Genomic DNA, 21,562 nt, shown 5'->3' with positions numbered 1-21,562 from the left:
GCTGGTAAGTATGAGACTAGGGGCAGAAAACTTACATTGGCACCACTACAACGCTGCAATATTAGAAAAAAAAATGCTGGAGTGGTGCTTTAAAAGTCATTTTAAAACTGATCAGCCACAGCGACATCGTTTCATGTTATAAATTGAAGAATTGTGGCTAGCATGAACATAGCCAAATGTTACAAGATTTGGCTATGTTTACACTAGCTTCAAAGCGTGTGAATGCAACCAGGCTAACATTTAAGTGTATTTTTTTTTTTTTTTTTAAAGGTCGGGTGTGTTACTGAGCTCAAGAACATATACATCTCAAAACCTATAGTCCGAACTCATGTCCCCAGTTCCAAAGACATTCCACTAAAATCAACAGGCGTGAAAGCAAACCTGATTTGGGCAGCCTTATCTGAGACCAGGAAATGACAGAGGTTTAGTACCTGAGCCCTGCGATATACAAGTTTATATCGATTTCTGTGTAAAAAGCAGTATAACCCTGTGTAAAAATAAGAATAAAATAATAAAATCCTTATACTTACCTGTCCTAAGTGTCCCCCGCTGTAATCCTCTGACCGCTGACACAGAGGAGCCCAGAAGAATGAGCAGCTCCGGAGCTGCGCTCAATGAGTGCGGCTCATTTTCCTCAGCTGCGGCTCATTTTCCTCAGCGATCAGAGGATTACAGCGGGGGACAGTTAGGACAGGTGAGTATAAGGATTTTATTATTTTATTCTTATTTTTACACAGGGACACTGCGGGAGCAGACACTACAACCCTCATCATCGTCTATGCTGGTGCTGATCGCAGCGCCGGCAGGGAACCATGATGAGGGTAGCGTTCAGCACCCAGCGCTTGGGAACAGCGCTAACTGTACACCGATTCCCAGGCGCCGGTACATGTGCTCCCGATGTGGCACACGGTTGCCACACACGGGCATTCCATTACCGGAAATATATGGACGTGTGAAACCGGCCTAAGAGTGTTGATGAAAATTTGCTTGTAACCTTATGTACAGACCCAGCTGACAATCATGCAGTGCAGGCAGAGCAAACCTGGACTCTTATAGTCCTGACTGAGTGAAAAGCAGTATAAGCCCTGACTGGACTTCGAGATCAATATAAACCTGTATATCGCAGAGCTCAGCTTATAACTATCTGCCCCTTTAATGTCTATTCTAGGACTCCTATAACTTTTTTCTCAACTTTCCTTTTGTTTTAGCAGAAATTCTACCCCAAATAATATGGCACTGCATATAACTGAGTTCAGCGTCTATACCTCATATCATATGCTGGTGTGAGATACGGTACGCTTACGCTTTTAAGTGGAAATGTCCCCTATGTACGGACAAGCCCACTGCACTATGAGCCAACGTGGAACAATCAAGTGTTGTGCAGTTTGGCAAACAGCAGTGATCAGAGAATACATGGACACAGTATGAGTCTGGTGTCTTTATGAGGGGTGTGCGCTTTCCGCCCTCCTTGCACGGCAACCGGCTGTCAATCAGCGCAGCGAATTGGTTAAAGCACAGAGACGACACAAACATTAGATGGAAGAATATCACCAACCATCTTTTTTCTCTCGCTCTTCTGTAATCCGCCTCTGTGCAAGTTTTTCATATTCATCTTTATCCCACTTTCGACGGAAATCTGTGTTCTTTGACTGAAAAGAAGGAAAGATGCATTAATATTGGAGCAACGCCTGTGTCCAGCTAGTGCAAAATATCTACTTTACTTTGCAGAACTTTTCGGATAAGAATCTCATAGGGAAAGAAAACTACTCAGAGAAAGAAGATTGGGAGGACGACAGCATCATCCATCATGATAGACGTACCAACATCTTAATGGGTGGAAAAAGAAAGAAAGAGCGGTCTTCTGAAGATCTGAGGTGCAGCAAATCTGTTACCAGAACAGTCCCCTCTAATAAATGCCTTCTTACAAACAAGCCAGAAACTGCTGAGGGGCCCAGAGTGCCCTTGTAACGGGTTTAGTTTAGAGGGGCGTTCAATAAGTGTTTTTTTTTTCGCTTTGCAAAGACACTGAAAGAATTGACAGGCTGCAGATGTGAAAAAAAGATTTGATGCTTTAAATCTGCAAGTATAAAATGAGCAGCGTGTGTGACATTTTACAAATCTTGTTCACCCTGCTGGTACTGTAATATGCTGCAGTTTTTTCCAGAACAAAAAATCGTGGGGAAAAAAAACAGCAAAAATGCAGCATGTGAACAAACCCCACATTTTTATAAATGTTTTTCCATTGGACATCGGTCGCACGCAACTTTGCCGCCATAGGTCTCAATGTAGGTAGCGTGTGAATGGTCTGCGATTTTGCAGTTTTTATTTTTTTTTACATAAAAATCACAGCTCTAAAATAGTCGATCAATGATGAGAGATAATCTCTGTCTCCTTACTGTGACAGAGTTGCTGTCAGACGACATGTGTAGCCCGGCTGCGGTACATGCACACATGGCGGAATTGTGTGTGGCAAATACATTACCATTCTGCTCATGCAATGGTTTCCTTCTTATTGTAATGTGCACATTATAGATTCAGACTGAAGGCAGCAAAACCAGAAAGGGACACAAGGAGAACAAAACGTAAAGTTGTCATCAAAGTAAAATGGGGATACTGTTAGGAATCTAAGCGTTAATTAACACATATTCTAATTTGTTTCACATCTGTTTCTTCCTTCCTTGTTTTCATCTTGGTTGCTTCATGGTTTTGCCACTCTTGGTCTGAATCTACAATGTGCACTTTCCAACAAGAACAAGGAAAACCTTTGAATGACTAGAGGTGTCCATTCTTTTGGTAGGGTATGTTGTAAATTTCAAAGCAAAAGTGTAAAATAGACAGTCTCTCTGTAACACCCTGCTGAGGACACTGTGACACTAAGCTGAGTGGCCACTTCTGTCTGAGGACATCCTGCTTGAAGCCTCGCAATGGTGAGGTAATGGTGATCAACTGTTACGTGTCGTCTTGGTCTCATGATGTCAAAATGTGAACAGCATGATGAGGAGGACTGTTCAATTCCAATTCTCATTGAACCCTGAAAATTATTGGCTGATTCGTGGATCAAACACCTGTTGTCATCTAGCTCTTTGTTAAAGAACAGAAAGTTGTGCAAAAAGTACAGAAAAGTTGAACAATTGGACATGTGCATCCAAAAGTTTAAAGACAGTCACATTAAGTTCACCTGAAAAAGTTTGAATGCATTTTAGGTTTATCCTGAAATTTTGCCCAAAAGCCAATCATCCCTAACTTTATGTGAGTATTGTATATATACCGCATTTTGCGGATTATAAGATGCACCCCAAATTTTGTGGCGGAAAACAGGAAAGTTTTTTTTTTTTAAATAAAATGGTGGTGTGTCTTATAGTCTGTTTTAATGGTAGCTTACAGGGGATCGGCAGTGGGGGAGCGGGGTCAGGAGGCCGGCGGCAGTAGTTGGGCAATGCTGTGGTGCCTGTGCGTTCATGAGATGTCGGCGCCGGTGAGTGGAATCCACGTTCCCATTCCTAATTGAAAAAATGGCTGCCGGCGCATGCGCAGTTTGAGATGTAAGGAAACAAGATCTTCTCTATAGAGATCTCAATCCGAGCATGTGCGGCGGCCATTTTCCCAAAGCCCACCGCAGGAAACTGAATGGGAAACCGGACTCCACTCAACAACACCGACATCTAATGAGCGCCAAGGCACCGCCCCACTCCTGCGGTCGGCCTCCTGAAGCAGCGACCCTGTCGGTCCAAATATATATATTAATTAATTAGACCACTTGTGCTCAAAAGACTTCAAGTTGCCATTGATGTTAGAGGGGGCAATACACGGTATTAAGAGAAAACATTTTTTTTGTTTGTTATCATTCATAATCTCTGAAACAAAGCCAAGAAAGGAAAAAATCTGCCAGTTATGTAAACTTTTCAGCACAAATGTGTAATATATATAATAAATATTTCATAGGACAACACTGACTATATGACCTTTTGATACACAAGCTGTACCAATGACTACTTTGTAACAGTGTAAATCTGGAGTGCCCTCTAAATAACTCAACACACACCATTAATGCCTAAACCGCTGGCAACAAAAGTGAGTACACCGCTAAGTGAAAATGTCCAAATTGTGCCCATTATTTTCAAGCACTGCATTAACTCTCTTGTGTATGGAGGTCATTGGAGAGTCATAGGTCGTCACTGAAATCCTCTTCCACTCCTCCATGATGACGTCACGGAGGCGGTGGGCGCCGGAGACCTTGCGCTCCTCCATGATAACATCACGGAGCTGGTTGACGTCAGACCTTGCGCTCCTCCATGATGACATCATGGAGCTGGTTGACGTCAGACCTTGCGCTCCTCCATGATGACATCATGAAGGCGGTGGGCGCCAGACCTTGCGCTCCTCGACCTTCCTCGGAGGACGCCCCACAGATGCTCCATAGGATTATGTCTGCAGACATGCTTGGCCAGTTTCTGACACACCACAGCGCAGTACAAGTGAATGTGGTGGTACTGCCACCGCTGAGGGTACACCATGCAAGTCACGAGAAGCCCACCCACAAGGGATTTTTAGCAGTTGCTTGTTGTGGTCACAGTACCCCATGGGTACATGGCTGCACAACACAACCTGGGCCATGGTGGAGCTGTAGCCCCAGACATATGGACAGCAGGTTTATGACAAGATCATTTCTGATTATCAGCAGAATATTCTGGGATTTGTAGTCCCACAGACGCCTAAATAAAGCAGGAAGTCATTGTGCAGAAGAAATATCACTGATATCTGCGCTCTCCGCACAGAACCGGCCTCAGGAAAAACCGGGCACCGACAAACGGGAAAAACTCGTCAGCCGCTCCACAAACCACTCACCCCACTTCCTGACGCCATCTTGCACACTAGAAGCCGCCGGTCGCGCTGAGTGACGTCATGCGGAATGATAGCTCCTACAGTCACCATGACCACGGCTGCAGCTCCGCCCACTCCAGCCACTGATTGGTCAGGGCAGAATGGCAGGGGGCGGGGTCTGTGAACATTGCTATACTTCTCAAAACGACATAAAACGCTTATCGTACATATTTATATCGTGATATCGTATCGCAGATCAAGGAGAATATCAAATATAACAGTAAACAAAAACACTGGGGACATTTCCGGGTATCTAGATAAACACCAGGCGCCATATTTATTGTGGGCACTTGATAAATGCTAAACTCTTTATATGTAGTAGTTTCTAAAATGAATCGTAAATGTATGGCTTCACTAAGAGATTAATGTATAATCAGGGCGCTATACTCAGACTATGCGGTCATTACAGGTGGAGTACTGCTTCCCCATGACGTCACTAGCCGGCTACACGTACCATAGAGCTACAGAGAGGGTAGACAAGTCACTACCTCTGGAGGAGACGGAGTCACGTGGGATGTGTACTGGAAGAGAAGCGCTGAGGAGCCCTGCAGCGCTGGTGTGCAGGCAGGAATGACTGAGGTCAGCTATAGGCACAGGTCACACTGTGGTGACAGAGCAGCCCCCGGAATGTGCACCTGTGCTGTATGCATGTCAGTAACACAGTGCGGATGGAGATACTGGGAGCGCGGCATTATATGGAGCTGGAGAATGTACCACATGGGTGTGTGCAATATATCAGGAGGGGCCTCAACTCCCGACCCATTACACTGCTGACAAGTCATACAGGCACGGTTCTGTCCAAAAAACAGTCTGACCATGGGTCTGTACATTGGTCGCCAACCTGTCTTACCATTCAGCTCTGAGCGGGGGTCACGAGCCACAACCAGAACCCCCCGAGTAGTGACAGCCAGCTGACGCCTCCCACCCCCATCCCCGAGTAGTGACTGCCAGCTGACGCCCCCCCCCTCGCGTAGAAACAGCCAGCTGACGCCTCCCACCCCCATCCCCGAGTAGTGACTGCCAGCTGACGCCCCCCCCCCTCGAGTAGAAACAGCCAGCTGACACCCCCCGAGTAGTGACAGCCAGCTGACGCCTCCCCCCCAGGTAGTGACTGCCAGCTGACGCCTCTCCCCCCCCCCCCCCCTGAGTAGTGACAGCCAGCTAACGACCGCCCCCCCGAGTAGTGACTGCCGGCTGACGCCTCCCCCCCGAGTAGTGACTGCCGGCTGACACCTCCCCCCCGAGTAGTGACTGCCGGCTGACACCTCCCCCCCGAGTAGTGACAGCCAGCTGACGACCGCCCCCCCGAGTAGTGACTGCCGGCTGACGCCTCCCCCCCGAGTAGTGACTGCCGGCTGACGCCTCCCCCCCGAGTAGTGACTGCCGGCTGACGCCTCCCCCCCCCGAGTAGTGACTGCCGGCTGACGCCTCCCCCCCGAGTAGTGGCTGACGGCTGACGCCTCCCCCCCGAGTAGTGACTGCCGGCTGACGCCTCCCCCCCACCCCGAGTAGTGACAGCCAGCTGACGCCCCCCCCCTGGGTAGTGACAGCCAGCTCACGCCTCCCCCCCGAGTAGTGACAGCCAGCTGACGCCTCCCCCCCGAGTAGTGACAGCCAGCTAACGCCTCCCCCCCCGGGTAGTGACAGCCAGCTGACGCCTCCCCCCGAGTAGTGACAGCCAGCTGACGCCTCCCCCCGAGTAGTGACAGCCAGCTGACGCCTCCCCCCGAGTAGTGACAGCCAGCTGACGCCTCCCCCCGAGTAGTGACAGCCAGCTGACGCCTCCCCCCGAGTAGTGACAGCCAGCTGACGGCTCCCCCCGAGTAGTGACAGCCAGCTGACGGCTCCCCCCGAGTAGTGACAGCCAGCTGACGGCTCCCCCCGAGTAGTGACAGCCAGCTGACGGCTCCCCCCGAGTAGTGACAGCCAGCTGACGGCTCCCCCCGAGTAGTGACAGCCAGCTGACGGCTCCCCCCGAGTAGTGACAGCCAGCTGACGGCTCCCCCCGAGTAGTGACAGCCAGCTGACGCCTCCCCCCGAGTAGTGACAGCCAGCTGACGCCTCCCCCCGAGTAGTGACAGCCAGCTGACGCCTCCCCCCGAGTAGTGACAGCCAGCTGACGCCTCCCCCCGAGTAGTGACAGCCAGCTGACGCCTCCCCCCGAGTAGTGACAGCCAGCTGACGCCTCCCCCCGAGTAGTGACAGCCAGCTGACGCCTCCCCCCGAGTAGTGACAGCCAGCTGACGCCTCCCCCCGAGTAGTGACAGCCAGCTGACGCCTCCCCCCGAGTAGTGACAGCCAGCTGACGCCTCCCCCCGAGTAGTGACAGCCAGCTGACGCCTCCCCCCGAGTAGTGACAGCCAGCTGACGCCTCCCCCCGAGTAGTGACAGCCAGCTGACGCCTCCCCCCGAGTAGTGACAGCCAGCTGACGCCTCCCCCCGAGTAGTGACAGCCAGCTGACGCCTCCCCCCGAGTAGTGACAGCCAGCTGACGCCTCCCCCCGAGTAGTGACAGCCAGCTGACGCCTCCCCCCGAGTAGTGACAGCCAGCTGACGCCTCCCCCCGAGTAGTGACAGCCAGCTGACGCCTCCCCCCGAGTAGTGACAGCCAGCTGACGCCTCCCCCCGAGTAGTGACAGCCAGCTGACGCCTCCCCCCGAGTAGTGACAGCCAGCTGACGCCTCCCCCCGAGTAGTGACAGCCAGCTGACGCCTCCCCCCGAGTAGTGACAGCCAGCTGACGCCTCCCCCCCGAGTAGTGACAGCCAGCTGACGCCTCCCCCCCGAGTAGTGACAGCCAGCTGACGCCTCCCCCCGAGTAGTGACAGCCAGCTGACGCCTCCCCCCGAGTAGTGACAGCCAGCTGACGCCTCCCCCCGAGTAGTGACAGCCAGCTGACGCCTCCCCCCGAGTAGTGACAGCCAGCTGACGCCTCCCCCCGAGTAGTGACAGCCAGCTGACGCCTCCCCCCGAGTAGTGACAGCCAGCTGACGCCTCCCCCCGAGTAGTGACAGCCAGCTGACGCCTCCCCCCGAGTAGTGACAGCCAGCTGACGCCTCCCCCCGAGTAGTGACAGCCAGCTGACGCCTCCCCCCCCGGGTAGTGACAGCCAGCTGACGCCTCCCCCCCCGGGTAGTGACAGCCAGCTGACGCCTCCCCCCCCGGGTAGTGACAGCCAGCTGACGCCTCCCCCCCCGGGTAGTGACAGCCAGCTGACGCCTCCCCCCCCGGGTAGTGACAGCCCGCTCACGCCTCCCCCCCCGGGTAGTGACAGCCCGCTCACGCCTCCCCCCCCGGGTAGTGACAGCCAGCTCACGCCTCCCCCCCCCGGGTAGTGACAGCCAGCTCACGCCTCCCCCCCCCGGGTAGTGACAGCCAGCTCACGCCTCCCCCCCCCGGGTAGTGACAGCCAGCTCACGCCTCCCCCCCCGGGTAGTGACAGCCAGCTCACGCCTCCCCCCCCGGGTAGTGACAGCCAGCTCACGCCTCCCCCCCCCGGGTAGTGACTGCCAGCTCACACCTCCCCACACCCCCCCCACCCGGGTAGTGACAGCCAGCTCACGCCTCCCCCCCGGGTAGTGACAGCCATATCACACCTCCCCACACACATCCCCCGGGTAGTGACAGCCATCTCGCGCTCCCCCCCCCCCCCCCCCTGGATAGTGACAGCCATCTCGCGCTCCCCCCCCCCCCCCCCTGGATAGTGACAGCCAGCTCACGCCCCCTTCCTCCGGATAGTGACAGCCAGCTCACGCCCCCCCCCCCCCCCCTGGATAGTGACAGCCAGCTCACCTCACGCCTCCCCACCCCACCGGGTAGTGACAGCCAGCTCATGCCTCCCCCCACAGTAGTGACACCCAGAGCCCCCCTTGTAGTTAAAGCCAGCTCATGCATGCCCCCATTATCATCATAATGACAGCCAAAGTTTCCCCATAAAAATCATACTGGGGCAGTATACTGCCAGAGCTTCCAACTTACCCCATATGGTATTTTCGCATCCAGCACCTCCTGACTGCAGTATCCTCCAGTATCCAGGCCACCTTCGGCTTTTCTATTTGGAGCTACTCACAGAAGTCCCCGTCTGGACCCACTCTTCATAGCTGTTTGCTAGACCTGGTGCTAAAGCACTGAGTCAGTAACCTGCCGCGAGCCACACACCATGGGTCCGCGAGCTGCATGTGCCTCCTGAGCTACAGGTTGGGGACCCCTGGTCTAATAGATCCCTATCATGCAGGTATTTGGGTCACTAAACCGGAGATTTGAACCTCAGTCCCAGGATAAAAATGCACCTACATAACATAATTACTTAGGTTAAGAAATGCTGCAAGTCCAGCAAGTAATTATACCTCATTCACTGCTGGATTGAAGGGGTTGTCCTCTTTCAGAAAATCTTCATCCTTTAATTGCTTTACTTATTATCTCCAGGTCCCGCTCTCTGTCTTCCCTGCTGACCCCATATTAGCTGCGGTGTTCACTTCACTTTGACAGAGCAGCAAGTCAATATCCACTCTTTAACGAGCCTTGCCATATGACTTAGGATAAAAGCCAAACCTTAATCTCAGTTTTCCGACACGGTGTTCCAGAGTGTTACTCCTCATCAGTACAAAGTATGAGATCTGATTTGGTTACTTGAGAGGCTAAGACTGCGGTCTAAGAGGTAACGTTTCTCCTTGTGGAGAGTGACAAGCCAAGCCGGTAATGTCAGAGTGTGGAGACTTATAAGCCATACATGCTACTATGGGAAATTAAATATGCAAATTGTCTCTTCAGAGAGGAAGAGGACTAGAACTCTGCTACCAAAAGGTAGTGCTAGAGCACCACTCCAGTGTGTTATTATTGGAGTGCTGCTGCTAACATAAGATCCCTACACTTAATATTATACTCACCACCCACCGTCTTCAGCTCTTCCCAGCGCCACTCCGGTCTCACGCCACCATGTTTTGACCGCAACTTCTGACTGACCGGAAGTCAGAGGTAAAGATCACAAGCTTCTTAGTGTAAGTCTATGAGGGCCAGAATGAGGCTTTCATGGACTTGCAATGAGTTGTGACCGCTGGATCGCTCAGCAAACACTGTAGTGACGCAGTAGGTCACAAACTTCTGAAGTCCGACTGGAGTGGCGCGGATAACACAGAAGACGGCGTCTGGTGAGTTTAAGACTAGGGGCAGGGAAGTTAGATTAGTAACGCCACTGCAGCTCTGCAATAAAAAAAAAACAAAACACTGGAGTGGTGCATTAGTTTCAGTGAAAAGAATGGGCAGATCCAATTTTAACATTAAAGACCATGGCAAATGGATTTAAATGGAAAGCGTTCCATTAAAATCACTTTGCATCAGTTTTTGCCTTTGTTTAGGTTAGGAAAAAGCAGATCGGAGACAAACACTCTTATGAACCTACCTCGGGGTATGTGCACACAATGCCTCTTTTTCGCCAGGTTTTTTTTAGATGAAGCTGCTTCATGAAAATGTCAGCAGTAAGTTTTCTGTGTTTTTTTGCAGCAGATGGCGGCTTTTTCCCTGCACTTTCCATTATAGCGGCTCGTAGAGTGAATGTGCTTTATCTCTTAACCCATTCAAGGTTTCCATGTGCCCATAACCTCACAGCCTGAAAAATCCCCCCCAGCTTTTCGGCATGCTGTGTATTTTCTGTTTGATTTTTTTTCTTTGCTCTTTCTGTTGCAGAAATTGCCGGTGTTTTTGTCACTTTTTCTTGTGATTGTTTTCTTTCTCTTTTCCAGACCTGTGCTCCAGCTGTGACATATTAAAGGGTGACTTACCCTGATCTGAAAAATAAATGATTCTTGGGAATCGTAGTCTCCTCAACAGTACGAATAATGTCAGCTATAAAGAGTTTATCCGCTCCATGCTGGAGAATCCTGGCGGCCCGGAGTATATCAGTTTGTTCGTTTCCAGCTTCTTCATTGGGCAGTGTTCCTAATTCTCAGGTACGCGGTTTATCACAGCACAATTTGTATTTGTAACTTTTATTTTTTCTTATTAAATGGAGATTTAAAGGAGTGGATCAAAGTCCAAATTAATTTTCATATTATATACCTATCTATTTAATGCCATAATCTAAACTATTTTCTAATATTCTTGAATTAAAAATTCTCTAACTGCTTTTTTTTTTTTTTTACACCTTCCTTTTTGATGACTTTTTATTTGAGAATCCCAGTGCATGCTGAGATACTCAAATGAAGTGTAATCAGCAGCCTCTTCCCCCTCCCTGAAACAAAGTATCACCAGTGACGCTCGTTTCAGGGGTTGGGCTAGTCCCTGTGCATTGAGCACAATTACAGCGCACACTCTCTTGCCTTCTCAGGTCAGCAGTTACAAGGCAGCAACACAGCAGTATCTTAATCCCCGGCACGAAGACACCAGCGCCACCCCCTGCAAGTGACACCGTCACTAGTCTCTGCATGCCCGTTATGTTGACAATGTGCTCTGTTACTGTCTCATTACTGTGCTGATCTGAGCCGGTGAGAGGGTGCATTATCATTGTGCATATCGCCCAGGGACTAGCCCAACCCCTGAAACGAGCGTCACTGATGACACTTGGTTTCAGAGGGGTGGGGGGGCAGAGGCTGCGGAAGTGACCGCTGTCTCTGCCCACTGATGATGTTTTGTTTGAGTGTCGCGGCATTCACTGGGATTCCCAAACGAAGCATCATCAAAAAGGAAATGGGAAAATAAAAGCAGTTCTATACAGCGGCAACCAAAAGTTTCGCTTTTTTTTTTTTAAAGTGTGATTACTTCTGTCTGGTTGTTGTGATGCCATTTCCCTGGTGGTTTTAGTAAACCGGAAGCAAATGGTTGTCAGCTATAAGGACGAAATTGTGTTTGACGTTGTTTTATCCCTTTATGTGTTAGTTTTCAACATTTTCTGGGCCAAGTGTTTGCATATTTTGTCATGGGTAGTCGAATTTTGCCTAAAAATTTCTGTGTGTGCTTTTAGGTTAAAACATGGCAAAGACCAAGCCAAATTTATCACCAGATGTCAGGAAGCTTATTATTCTGAGAGTGAAGTCAGGCAAAAGCCAAAAAGAGGAGCTATGGAATTCATCTGTTCTCAGAGTCAAGTGTCATGTATATTAAAGAAAAAGAAGGTTATGGAACAGCTGACAAACCTAGAAGTGGACGACCACAGAAAACTTCCTCCAGAGTTGATCACATTATTAAGAAAAAGTCAGTATCTGATGTCCATAAAAGTGCTGTACAGATTTCACACGAAATGAGCGAAGAATATGGGGTCAAAGTGAGTCGCCAAACTGATGCGATGGCTAAGAGCAGTAGGGTTGAATGCACGAGTTCCAGTCAAGAAGCCTTTCATTTCTGCAAAAAACGGAAGGACCGACTTGAGTTTGTCAAAGAACACTGACAATGGAAAGAAACAGACTGGTCTACGGTGTTGTGGTCACATGAATCCAAGTTCAATCTGTTTAGTAGTGATGGCAAGCACTATATATACTGCCCAATTGGAAAATGTAATGATGTAAGGTATCAAACACCTACAGTGAAACATGGTGGTGGCCATGTCATGGTTTGGGGCTGCTTTTCTGCATCTGTCATTGGCCCTCTGCATAGAATTGATGGAAATATGAATGCTACCATGTACAAGGATATACTGGAGAATGTAATGCTTCTACATGGTAAAAGCAAAGTAGGCAGGAGATGGTAATTCCAGGAAGACAATGATCCTAAGCACACATCCAATTTAGTCAAAAATTGGCTAGCAAAGAAAAATGTTCACCTGTTGCAATGGCCAAGCCGATCACCTGATTTAAACCTATAGAGCACCTTTGGGATGAGTTAGGGCGATGAGTTGGGGCCCGTACCCATAGCAATAAAATTGTTTGCAGATGGAATGGAGCAAGATCCGTCAAGATGTCTTGAATACCCTAGTGGCTTCAAAGCCCCGTCGGTGTGGTGCAGTAATTAAAGCAAGAGGTTATGCTACAAAATACTAAGTTATGGCATTGTAAACAATGAATTACTCTCTATGGTGTGAGCAATAAATTGTATATGCAAAACTTTTGGCAGTCAGTTTTCTTTAATTAAAGGACCATACCTATATTCAAAAGCATTTTGGTTACAATTAAGGTCTTGTATGATGACAACTTCATGCACTTTCAATTCATCACCAGGGAAATGGCATCACAACAACAAGACAGAAGTAATCACACTTTAAAAAAAAATGCAAAACTTTTGGTCGCCCCTGTGGTGTAGTTAGGGAATTTTTAATTCAAGTATATTAGAAAATAGATTAGATTATTTATTGAATGGATAGGGATTTAGGGTGATAATTAATTTGGACTTTGGACCACCCCTTTAAACGGTGCCTGTCGTTTTAACAGAAATTACATAAATCCATGGTATAAATGCATTGTCTCATGACCACTGCAGCCAGTCAGTGTCGGCTGCAACCTTTTACATTCCATCAGGAAAAAAATGGTTTATCTACCAGCATGGTTGAAATGTCAGAGCTGCAGATGATCAGCCGAACGTAAGAGTAATGCTTGTCCTGTACGTGAGTATTGTTACATTTTTTACTTTTAAACCACCCTGGGCCCTTTAACAAAAAAGGTTTACACCTAGTGGACAGATTACAGCTGTCTATTGCAGTCTATGAACAGAGCAAGAGGGAAAAGCTGAGTGTGTAAGCGAGGCAGAGAGTGACAGACTCTTTGAGATCAGGTTTCTCTGGGGGCAGTATCATCACTTCCAGGACTCCTCATTTTTTTTATGTTGACGACAGTAGTGAATGACATTATCTGTTTATTTGGTTGGGAGTACGCAATTGCGAAGCTGGCCGTGTTCTGATAGTGGCCGAGCCAGGGTACTGCACATCCGCCTCCTATTCATTTCAATGGGAAGTGTATGTGTAGTACCCTGCGGCGGCCACTACCAGAAGACGGCCAGCGGGCGCTGCCAATACCGATGCCAGCTGACCAGCGGTGGTGCCAGGTATCGGACCCCGGCCGATCAGACATTGATGACCTATCCTGAGGATAGGTCATCATCAGTGAAAAAGTAGTGGACAACCTCTTTAAGTGTGTTCTAGACAGATGGTGATAACCAATAAAAGTCCCACTTGTTGAATACTTTAGAGCAAGCCACCATAAAGCCCTCATTTTTACTCTGGGGTAATAAAACGAATATCATATAAATCAGCGAACCTGCTCCGCACTGAGTGCTTCTCTTGGCAGTCAATGAGCAATATATGGAAAGGATTTGAGGAGGTGTATTAAAGGGAATCTGTCACCAGGTTGTCACCATGTAATCTAAAAGCAACATAATATAAAGACAGAGACCCTGATTCCAGCGATGTGTCACTTACTGGATTGCTTAGTGTAATGTAAAAAAAACCCACTATTTTATCAGCATGAGATTTTCACTAGAGGCCTACTGCCAGGTAGTCTAACCTCGCCCTGCCATTGATTAACCGCTTTCTGCCTATACACAGTGTACATAGAAATCTGGCAGTCAGTGGTATGGGTGAGTTATACAGAGCTCGGCTAGATCTGCAGCAGAGAAAACACTGATTTTATAAAAACTGCAGCTAGGAGCCCAGGGTCTTTGCCCTACATCATCCTGTTCTTAGATGGGGTAGAAAAAACCTGGTGACAGATTACCTTTAGAGGACGTGAAAAATGTTCTGTACTGTTACCTCTATGCTGAGATATAATTCTTTGAATTTATAAGCTGAAAGCCTGAGGCTAACAACTGAGACAATCCGAAGATACCGGCTCACAATCTGCACATACTTCACACATATACAACATATTTGAGACTGTTATGGGTGTCCTATGAAAAATAATGATATTCCGGTGTATTTTTTTTCAATATGCAGCAATTTCTTACTTATGAAGCTCCCACTATCTTTGAGTTTCACTATTTATTCTGTGCGCTCGGAAATGTTCTGACAATTAATGTCTATTCTCCATACATGGCTTTTCCACCATCTAGGATTAACAAGACTGTGTATTTGCAGGTCACCCAAAAGGCATTTCTACACCAGGATCTTACAGCAACGGCGACATTTGTGGATCAAAAGAAAAACTTTGTACTCAAGACTCCAAAAGTAATTATATTTATAAGATGTGTAGAAAATGAATTTATACATCAATCAGACATAACATTAAATCCAAGATGAGGAGATTTGCCTCATGACGATCAAAGAATGGGAGTACAGATGCATCTCACTAAATTAGAATATCATCAAAAAGTTAATTTGTTTCAGTTCTTAAATACAAAAAGTTAAGCTCATATATTATACTAGATGGTGGCCCGATTCTAACGCATCGGGTATTCTAGAATATGTATGCGGCCGACCGCGACCAATCAGCAAAGCGGTGTTTAAATTTGGCGCCAATATCGCTGATTGGTCGCGGTCGGCGACCCCGACCAATCAGCAGAGCGAGGTTTAAATTTGGCGCCAATAGTGCTGATTAGTCGCGGCCACGACCAATCAGCGAATCCTATTAGTGAGGACCGGGGAGCGGTGCTGCCTGTGCGGGTACTTCCGCTGCGAGCAGCCGGGAGATGACCGGCTGCTTGCAGCAGAAGTATCCCGGCTGGCGGCGCCGCTCCCCGGTCCTCCCTTCACACTTGCCGTCGGGAAATCAGTGGCCCTAGGCGCTGATCTCCCGACGGTAGCCGCATGGAGGGCAGAGGCGCCGCCAGTCGGGGTACTTCTGCTGCGAGCAGTAGGGAGATGACCGGCTAGCGCCGCTCATCTCCCAGCTGCATCGCCGCTGACCTCCGTGCGGCAGATGAGCCGCTAACGGCCGCCATCTTTTTCTGAAATCTCGTGTCGCCGATTGGTTTGGCCGCGGCCAATCAGCGACGCGGGATTTCCAGGACAGACAGACAGACGGACGGGATAAGACGATTATATATACAGTATTATATAGAGTCATTACAAACAGAGTGATCTATTTCAAGTGTTTATTTCTGTTAATGTTGATGATTATGGCTTACAGCCAATGAAAACACAAAAGTCATTATCTCAGTAAATTAGAATACTTTATAACAACAGCTTGAAAAATGTTTTTAAAATCCGAAATGTTGGCCTACTGAAATGTATGATCAGTAAATGCACTCAATACTTGGTTGGGGCTCCTTTTGCATCAATTACTGCATCAATGCGGCGTTGCATGGAGGCGATCAGCCTGTGGCACTGCTGAGGTGTTATGGAAGCCCAGGTTGCTTTGATAGCAGCCTTCAGCTCATCTGCATTGTTGGGTCTGGTGTCTCATCTTCCTCTTGACAATACCCCATAGATTCTCTATAATAGATTCTCTATGGGGTTAAGGTCAGGCGAGTTTGCTGGCTAATCAAGCACAGTGATACTGTTGTTTGTAAACCAGGTATTGGTACTTTTGGCAGTGTGGACAGGTGCCAAGTCCTGCTGGAGAATGACATTTCCATCTCCAAAAAGGCAGAGGGAAGCATAAAATGCTCAAAAATTTCCTAATAGACGTCTGCGCTGACTTTGGTCTTGATAAAACACAGTGGACCTACACCAGCAGATGACATGGCTACCCAAACCATCACTGATTGTGGAAACTTCACACTAGACCTCCAGCAGCTTGGATTGTGGCCTCTCCACTCTTCCTCCAGACTCTGGGACCTTAATTTCCAGATGAGATGCAAAATTTACTTTCATCTGAAAACAACACCTTGGACCACTGAGCAACAGTCCAGGTCTTTTTCTCCTTGGCCCAGGTAAGACGCTTCTGGTGTTGTCTATTGGTCATGAGTGGCTTGACACAAGGAATGCGACACTTGTAGCCCATGTCCTGGATACGTCTGTGTGTGGTGGCTCTTGAAGCAATGACTCCAGCAGCAGTCCACTCCTTGTGAATCTCCCCCACAATTTTGAATGGCCTTTTCTTAACAATCCCTTCAAGGTTGCGGTTATCCCCGTTGCTTGTGCACCTTTTTCTACTACACTTTTTCCTTCCACTCAGCTTTCCATTAATATGTTTGGATACAGCACTGTGTGAACAGCTAGCTTCTTTGCCAATGACCTTTTGTGGCTTACCCTCCTTGTGGAGTGTGTCAATGACTGCCTTCTGGACATCTGTCAAGTTAGCAGTCTTCCCCATGATGTGGAGCCTACTGAAACAGATTAAGGGACCTTTTTAAGCTTTTAGGAAGCCTTTGCAGGTGTTTTTTGTTAATTATTCTAATTTACTGAGATAATGACTTTTGTGTTTTCATTGGCTGTAAGCCATAATCATCAACATTAACAGAAATAAACACTTGAAATAGATCACTCTGTTTGTAATGACTCTATATAATGAGTTTCACTTTTTGTATTGAAGAACTGAAATACATTAACTTTTTGATGATATTCTAATTTAGTGAGATGCACCTGTATATTAGGCAGCTAGCGAACAGTCAGTACTGGAAGCGAGAAAAATGAGCAAGCGTAAGGATGTGCAGGACTTTATCCAGGGCCAACTTGTAATGGTCAGATGAATGGGTAGCTCCAAAGTGGCAGGGTCTTATAGGTTGTTCTTAGAATAAGTTGTAAGGCCTCGCCTCATAACTCTTAATAATGAAAGGGGTTGTCCAGTCACATCAGCTTCTCTTGCCATGATTAAATCTGGTCATTTGACATACACTTTGTGGCTTTAAACCTTTTTCTATTTTGCATGAACTTCTTTTTGATACACTTGTACATGGTTTTGAAGGCACTTGGCGGGGAGGTTATCCCAAACATCTTGTAGAAGTAACCACAGATCTTCTGTGGATGTCGGCTTGCGTAAATCCTTCTGTCTCTTCATGTAATCCCATGCAGACTCTTTGATGGTGAGATCAGGTTTCTCTGGGGGCAGTATCATCACTTCCAGGACTCCTCATTTTTTTTATGTTGACGACAGTAGTGAATGACATTATCTGTTTATTTGGGGTCGTCCTGCTACTAAATAAATTTGGAGCCGATCAGACGCCTCATTGATGGCATTTCATGATAGATAAATATCTGCTTATATGTATCAGTGTAACGGGTCTGGGAGGCGGAACCTCTGAGCTACTATACAAGGGGGCGGTCCTTGTAAGGGAGTGGGTGGCGACCAGGGTAGACGGGCAGGCAGTCACAGCAGGTGACTGGGACAGTCTCTGAATGAATGGACAGGAGGACACGGCAAGTGACCGGGGCAGTCTCTGGATGAACGGGCAGGAGGTCACGGCAAGTGACCGGGGCAGTCTCTGGATGAACGGGCAGGAGGTCACGGCAAGTGACCGGGGCAGTCTCTGGATGAACGGGCAGGAGGTCACGGCAAGTGACCGGGGCAGTCTCTGGGTAAAGGATTGGTACGACCTGTGGCGGCAGATGATAGACGTGAGCTCCCAGGTGAGCAGGCGAGAGTCTCTGGATAATCGGGTGGTCACAGGATGTGACGGCGGAGCCTCCAGGAAGACCAACAGACAGGTAGCAGATGAGCGCTCCCAGGTGAGCGGGCAGGAGTCTCTGGACAGGCGGGTGGTCACAGCACGTGACGGCAGAGCCTCCTGGTAGGCTAGCAGACAGGCAGCAGATGAGCGCTCCCAAGTGAGCGGGCAAGCTGGTCCTTAGACAGACTGACAGGAGTTGGAAGGCAGACCGTCGGACCTCAGGCAAGCAGGCAGGTAGAAGATGTGCGCTCCCAGGTGAGCGGGCAAGCTGGTCCTTAGACAGACTGACAGAAGTTGGAAGGTAGACCGTCGCACCTCAGGCTAGCAGGCAGGTAGCAGGATATCAGGCAGGAATTAGACAGCAGACTGGCAGGAATCTGGCAGGTAACTGGCAACGGGACCTGAGGGCTGAAGCAGAGTAGTGAACAGTGCTACAACATTGCTCGGGCACCTCCATTTTGGAGGAGGTGCCTTTTATATGGGAGGTCCTCCGGCAATTGGCCGGGGACTCCTTAGGACGGCGCGCGCGGTCCCTTTAAGAGAGGGGGAGCGCGCGCGCGCCCTAAGCACACTGCCGGGGAAGGAGCGCGTGCCGGAAGCAGCGGGGAGAGCAGCGCTGGAGGACGCCGCGCCAGGAGCGGGGAGGTGAGAGGGACGGCGTCTCTGCCTAGAACGGGGCAGAGACGCCGATGCTACAATCAGCAATGAGGACACCATTAATCCTGACCAAATCCCCAACTCTGTTTGCTGAAATTTAGCTCCAAACATGCAAGGACCCTCCACCATGCTTCACTGTTACCTGTAGACATTAATTATTGTACCTCTCTCCGGCCCTTCTGTTGCAGCCAGATATTTCACATTTTGACTTATCAGCCCAGAGCACCTGCTGCTGTCTTTCTGCAGCGCAGTTCCCATGTTTTCATGCATAGTTTAGTCACTTTGCTTTGATCCATATCGAAGGTATGGCTTTTTGGTTGCAATTCTTCCATGAAGATGACATCTGGCCAGACTTCTTTGAACAGTATATGGGTGTAGCTGGGTCCCACAGGTTGTTGCCAGTTCTGAGCTGATGGCACTGCTGGTTTTGAAAGAAATCTTCTGATTTGGAAGGAAAATTAGCATGATGTGTCTTTCATCTGTTGCGCGTTTCCTTTGCTGACCACTGTGTCAATGGTTCTTAACGTTGCCCATTTGTTAGTGCTTCTCCAAAAGAGCTTTAACAACACATCTTGAAACCCCAGTTTGTTTTGACATTTTTGTCTGGGAGAGACCTTGGTAATGCAGTTTAACTACCTTGTCTTGTTGCAGAGCTCAGTCTTGCCATAGTGTATGACCTGTAACATGAAGGAAGAACATGAATGGTCCCACAGAACCCTGATCTCAATATTGAGTGTGTCTGTGATTACATGAAGAGGCAGAAGGGTTTGCGCAAGCCAACATCAACAGAAGATCTGTGGTTATTTCTCCAAGATGTTTGGAACAACCTCCCGATTTCCTTAACAAACAGTGTTCAAGTGTACCTAGAAGAACTGATGCACTTTTGGTCATAGCAATTGATGTGATTTAGGTCTTTCTTTTGTTCATTCACTCTGCATTTTATTAGTTTATAAAACAAAACTATTAACACTTCTGTTTTTGACACCTTCATACTTTGCAGCATTTTATCTTACCTCTGCCTAAAATGTTTGCACAGTACTGTATATATATATATATATATATATATATATATATATATATATATATATATATATATATATATATATATATATAATGTGATACTTTCCCTTAACTTTTATTTAATTTGCTTGAAATTACAGGGCACACATGATGTTGATCCTAAACAAATGGCTGTTCGGGAGAAGGTGTTCAGCATAGTACGGAATTGCTTTAAACGTCATGGAGCGGAGGGCATTGACACCCCTGTATTTGAGCTGAAGGTTAGTTTTTTTTCAATGATGTTAAGAAACAGAAGGAACAAAACTGTCTAATAGAATAATATTGGTTGCTTGCATCCAAAGACATACCGATAGGCAATTTAGATTGTGAGCTCCATTGGGGACAGTGATGATAATATCTGTAAAGCGCTGTGGAATATGATAGCGCTATATAAGCACAGCATGATAATTATTCTGAAAGCAAAATGAAGCAATTTTCTAAATAATCTGCAACAAAATTTTTTTTTTTTTTTATGAAAACCCTGTACAACTCCTTCACATAGCTGGTTGTCCTGCAGTCTATTACAGAGAACTGACATGCACTGGTCTCCCCCTCCCTTCTCTGTGTTAAGCCATTTTTACACAACTGTATTTTCGCTCAGAGTGCTGTCTGTAATAAAAAGTGACAGCACTCGGACCCATGTTATTCAATAGTGATGTTCAGATGACCGAATGTCCATGTGAAAAAAATCACAGCATGCGCTAGTCTTCTCTATGATTTGCCTGATATTTACCCATTCAAGTCTATGGGTGCGCAAAATAAATTACATGCTATACGGATCATCCAGTTAGCATTTGATTTTTATAGATACATCAGGGTTTTTTTTATCATTGGAAGCTGTAGTTGGTCCTGTAAATTTTAATAACTCATGATGTATAGAAACAGATGCTATACAGATGAAAAAAACTTTTTTATATGCTCGGGTGAATGTAGCCTCAGGCTGGCCATACACATTAGATGTCTGTCACTTTGGCCGATTGTTCAGCTGAGATCCGTCTCGGCCAACTTTCCCATACAAAGGAGCGCTCACTCGGCCGAGTGCTCCTGTGCTCTCTATGAGAATGCCACATCGGCAGGCAGCTTATCTCAGAGAAAACAATGCTTTTAGCAGACATTTACAGGGGGTCTGAAAATAAGTGAGGGGGATAAAGATTGTAGACTAACCGTCAGTTTAATGGTTAATTAATAAATCAATAGTACTTATGAAAATAAGAAACTTTGTAATATATCTCAGAGAAATCTGCTTTTTTTTTCTCCTGGACTGATATTCTATTCTTACTTTATGGGAAAATCTGTATTCAGTGAACACAGACTTTTCCATTACTGAAATGGGAGATGACAGTTGGTGCTTTTAACGTTCTATGGAGATTGGAGTCGAATGGAGGAGTTAGAGGCAGATACAGATATTCTGCTGAAAGTTCCATAAAACTTTACTGTCATCTCCTATCTCAGTAATGGGAAAGTAAGTAGTCACTCAAGACAGATCATACCTTAAGACAGAGTCTAAGATCAGACCAGGAGGTGAAATATGTAGATTTCTCTAATAAGATCTATTGCAAAGT

General features: G+C 47.5%; 2 protein-coding genes across 4 annotated transcripts in view; one reads left to right on the top strand and one right to left on the bottom strand.

The window, feature by feature from the left end:
- Positions 1–4,968, bottom strand: part of ZMAT2 (zinc finger matrin-type 2) — a 50,270-nt gene extending 45,302 nt beyond the window's left edge. Inside the window, exons 1-2 of the mRNA XM_073649640.1 lie at positions 4,846–4,968; positions 1,556–1,649 (exon numbers count right to left, since the gene is read on the bottom strand). Coding sequence (XP_073505741.1) covers positions 1,556–1,649; positions 4,846–4,932 — 181 coding nt within the window. The 5' untranslated portion in view covers positions 4,933–4,968. The remainder of the gene's footprint in view (positions 1–1,555; positions 1,650–4,845) is intronic.
- Positions 4,969–5,333: 365 nt separating this feature from the next.
- LOC141164429 (histidine--tRNA ligase, cytoplasmic-like) overlaps positions 5,334–21,562 on the top strand; it is a 161,773-nt gene continuing 145,544 nt past the window's right edge. For all 3 annotated transcript variants that reach the window (XM_073649639.1, XM_073649638.1, XM_073649637.1), the window contains exons 1-4: positions 5,334–5,460; positions 10,619–10,825; positions 14,872–14,961; positions 20,102–20,221. In XM_073649639.1, the coding sequence (XP_073505740.1) occupies positions 10,715–10,825; positions 14,872–14,961; positions 20,102–20,221 (321 nt within the window). In that variant the 5' untranslated portion in view covers positions 5,334–5,460; positions 10,619–10,714. The remainder of the gene's footprint in view (positions 5,461–10,618; positions 10,826–14,871; positions 14,962–20,101; positions 20,222–21,562) is intronic.

This window comes from Phyllobates terribilis, unplaced genomic scaffold (genome assembly GCF_046119375.1).
Source record: "Phyllobates terribilis strain yellow unplaced genomic scaffold, ASM4611937v1 Scaffold_10__3_contigs__length_209671492, whole genome shotgun sequence".
Lineage (NCBI taxonomy): Eukaryota > Metazoa > Chordata > Amphibia > Anura > Dendrobatidae > Phyllobates > Phyllobates terribilis.
This window is presented reverse-complemented; position numbering and strand designations above follow the sequence as displayed.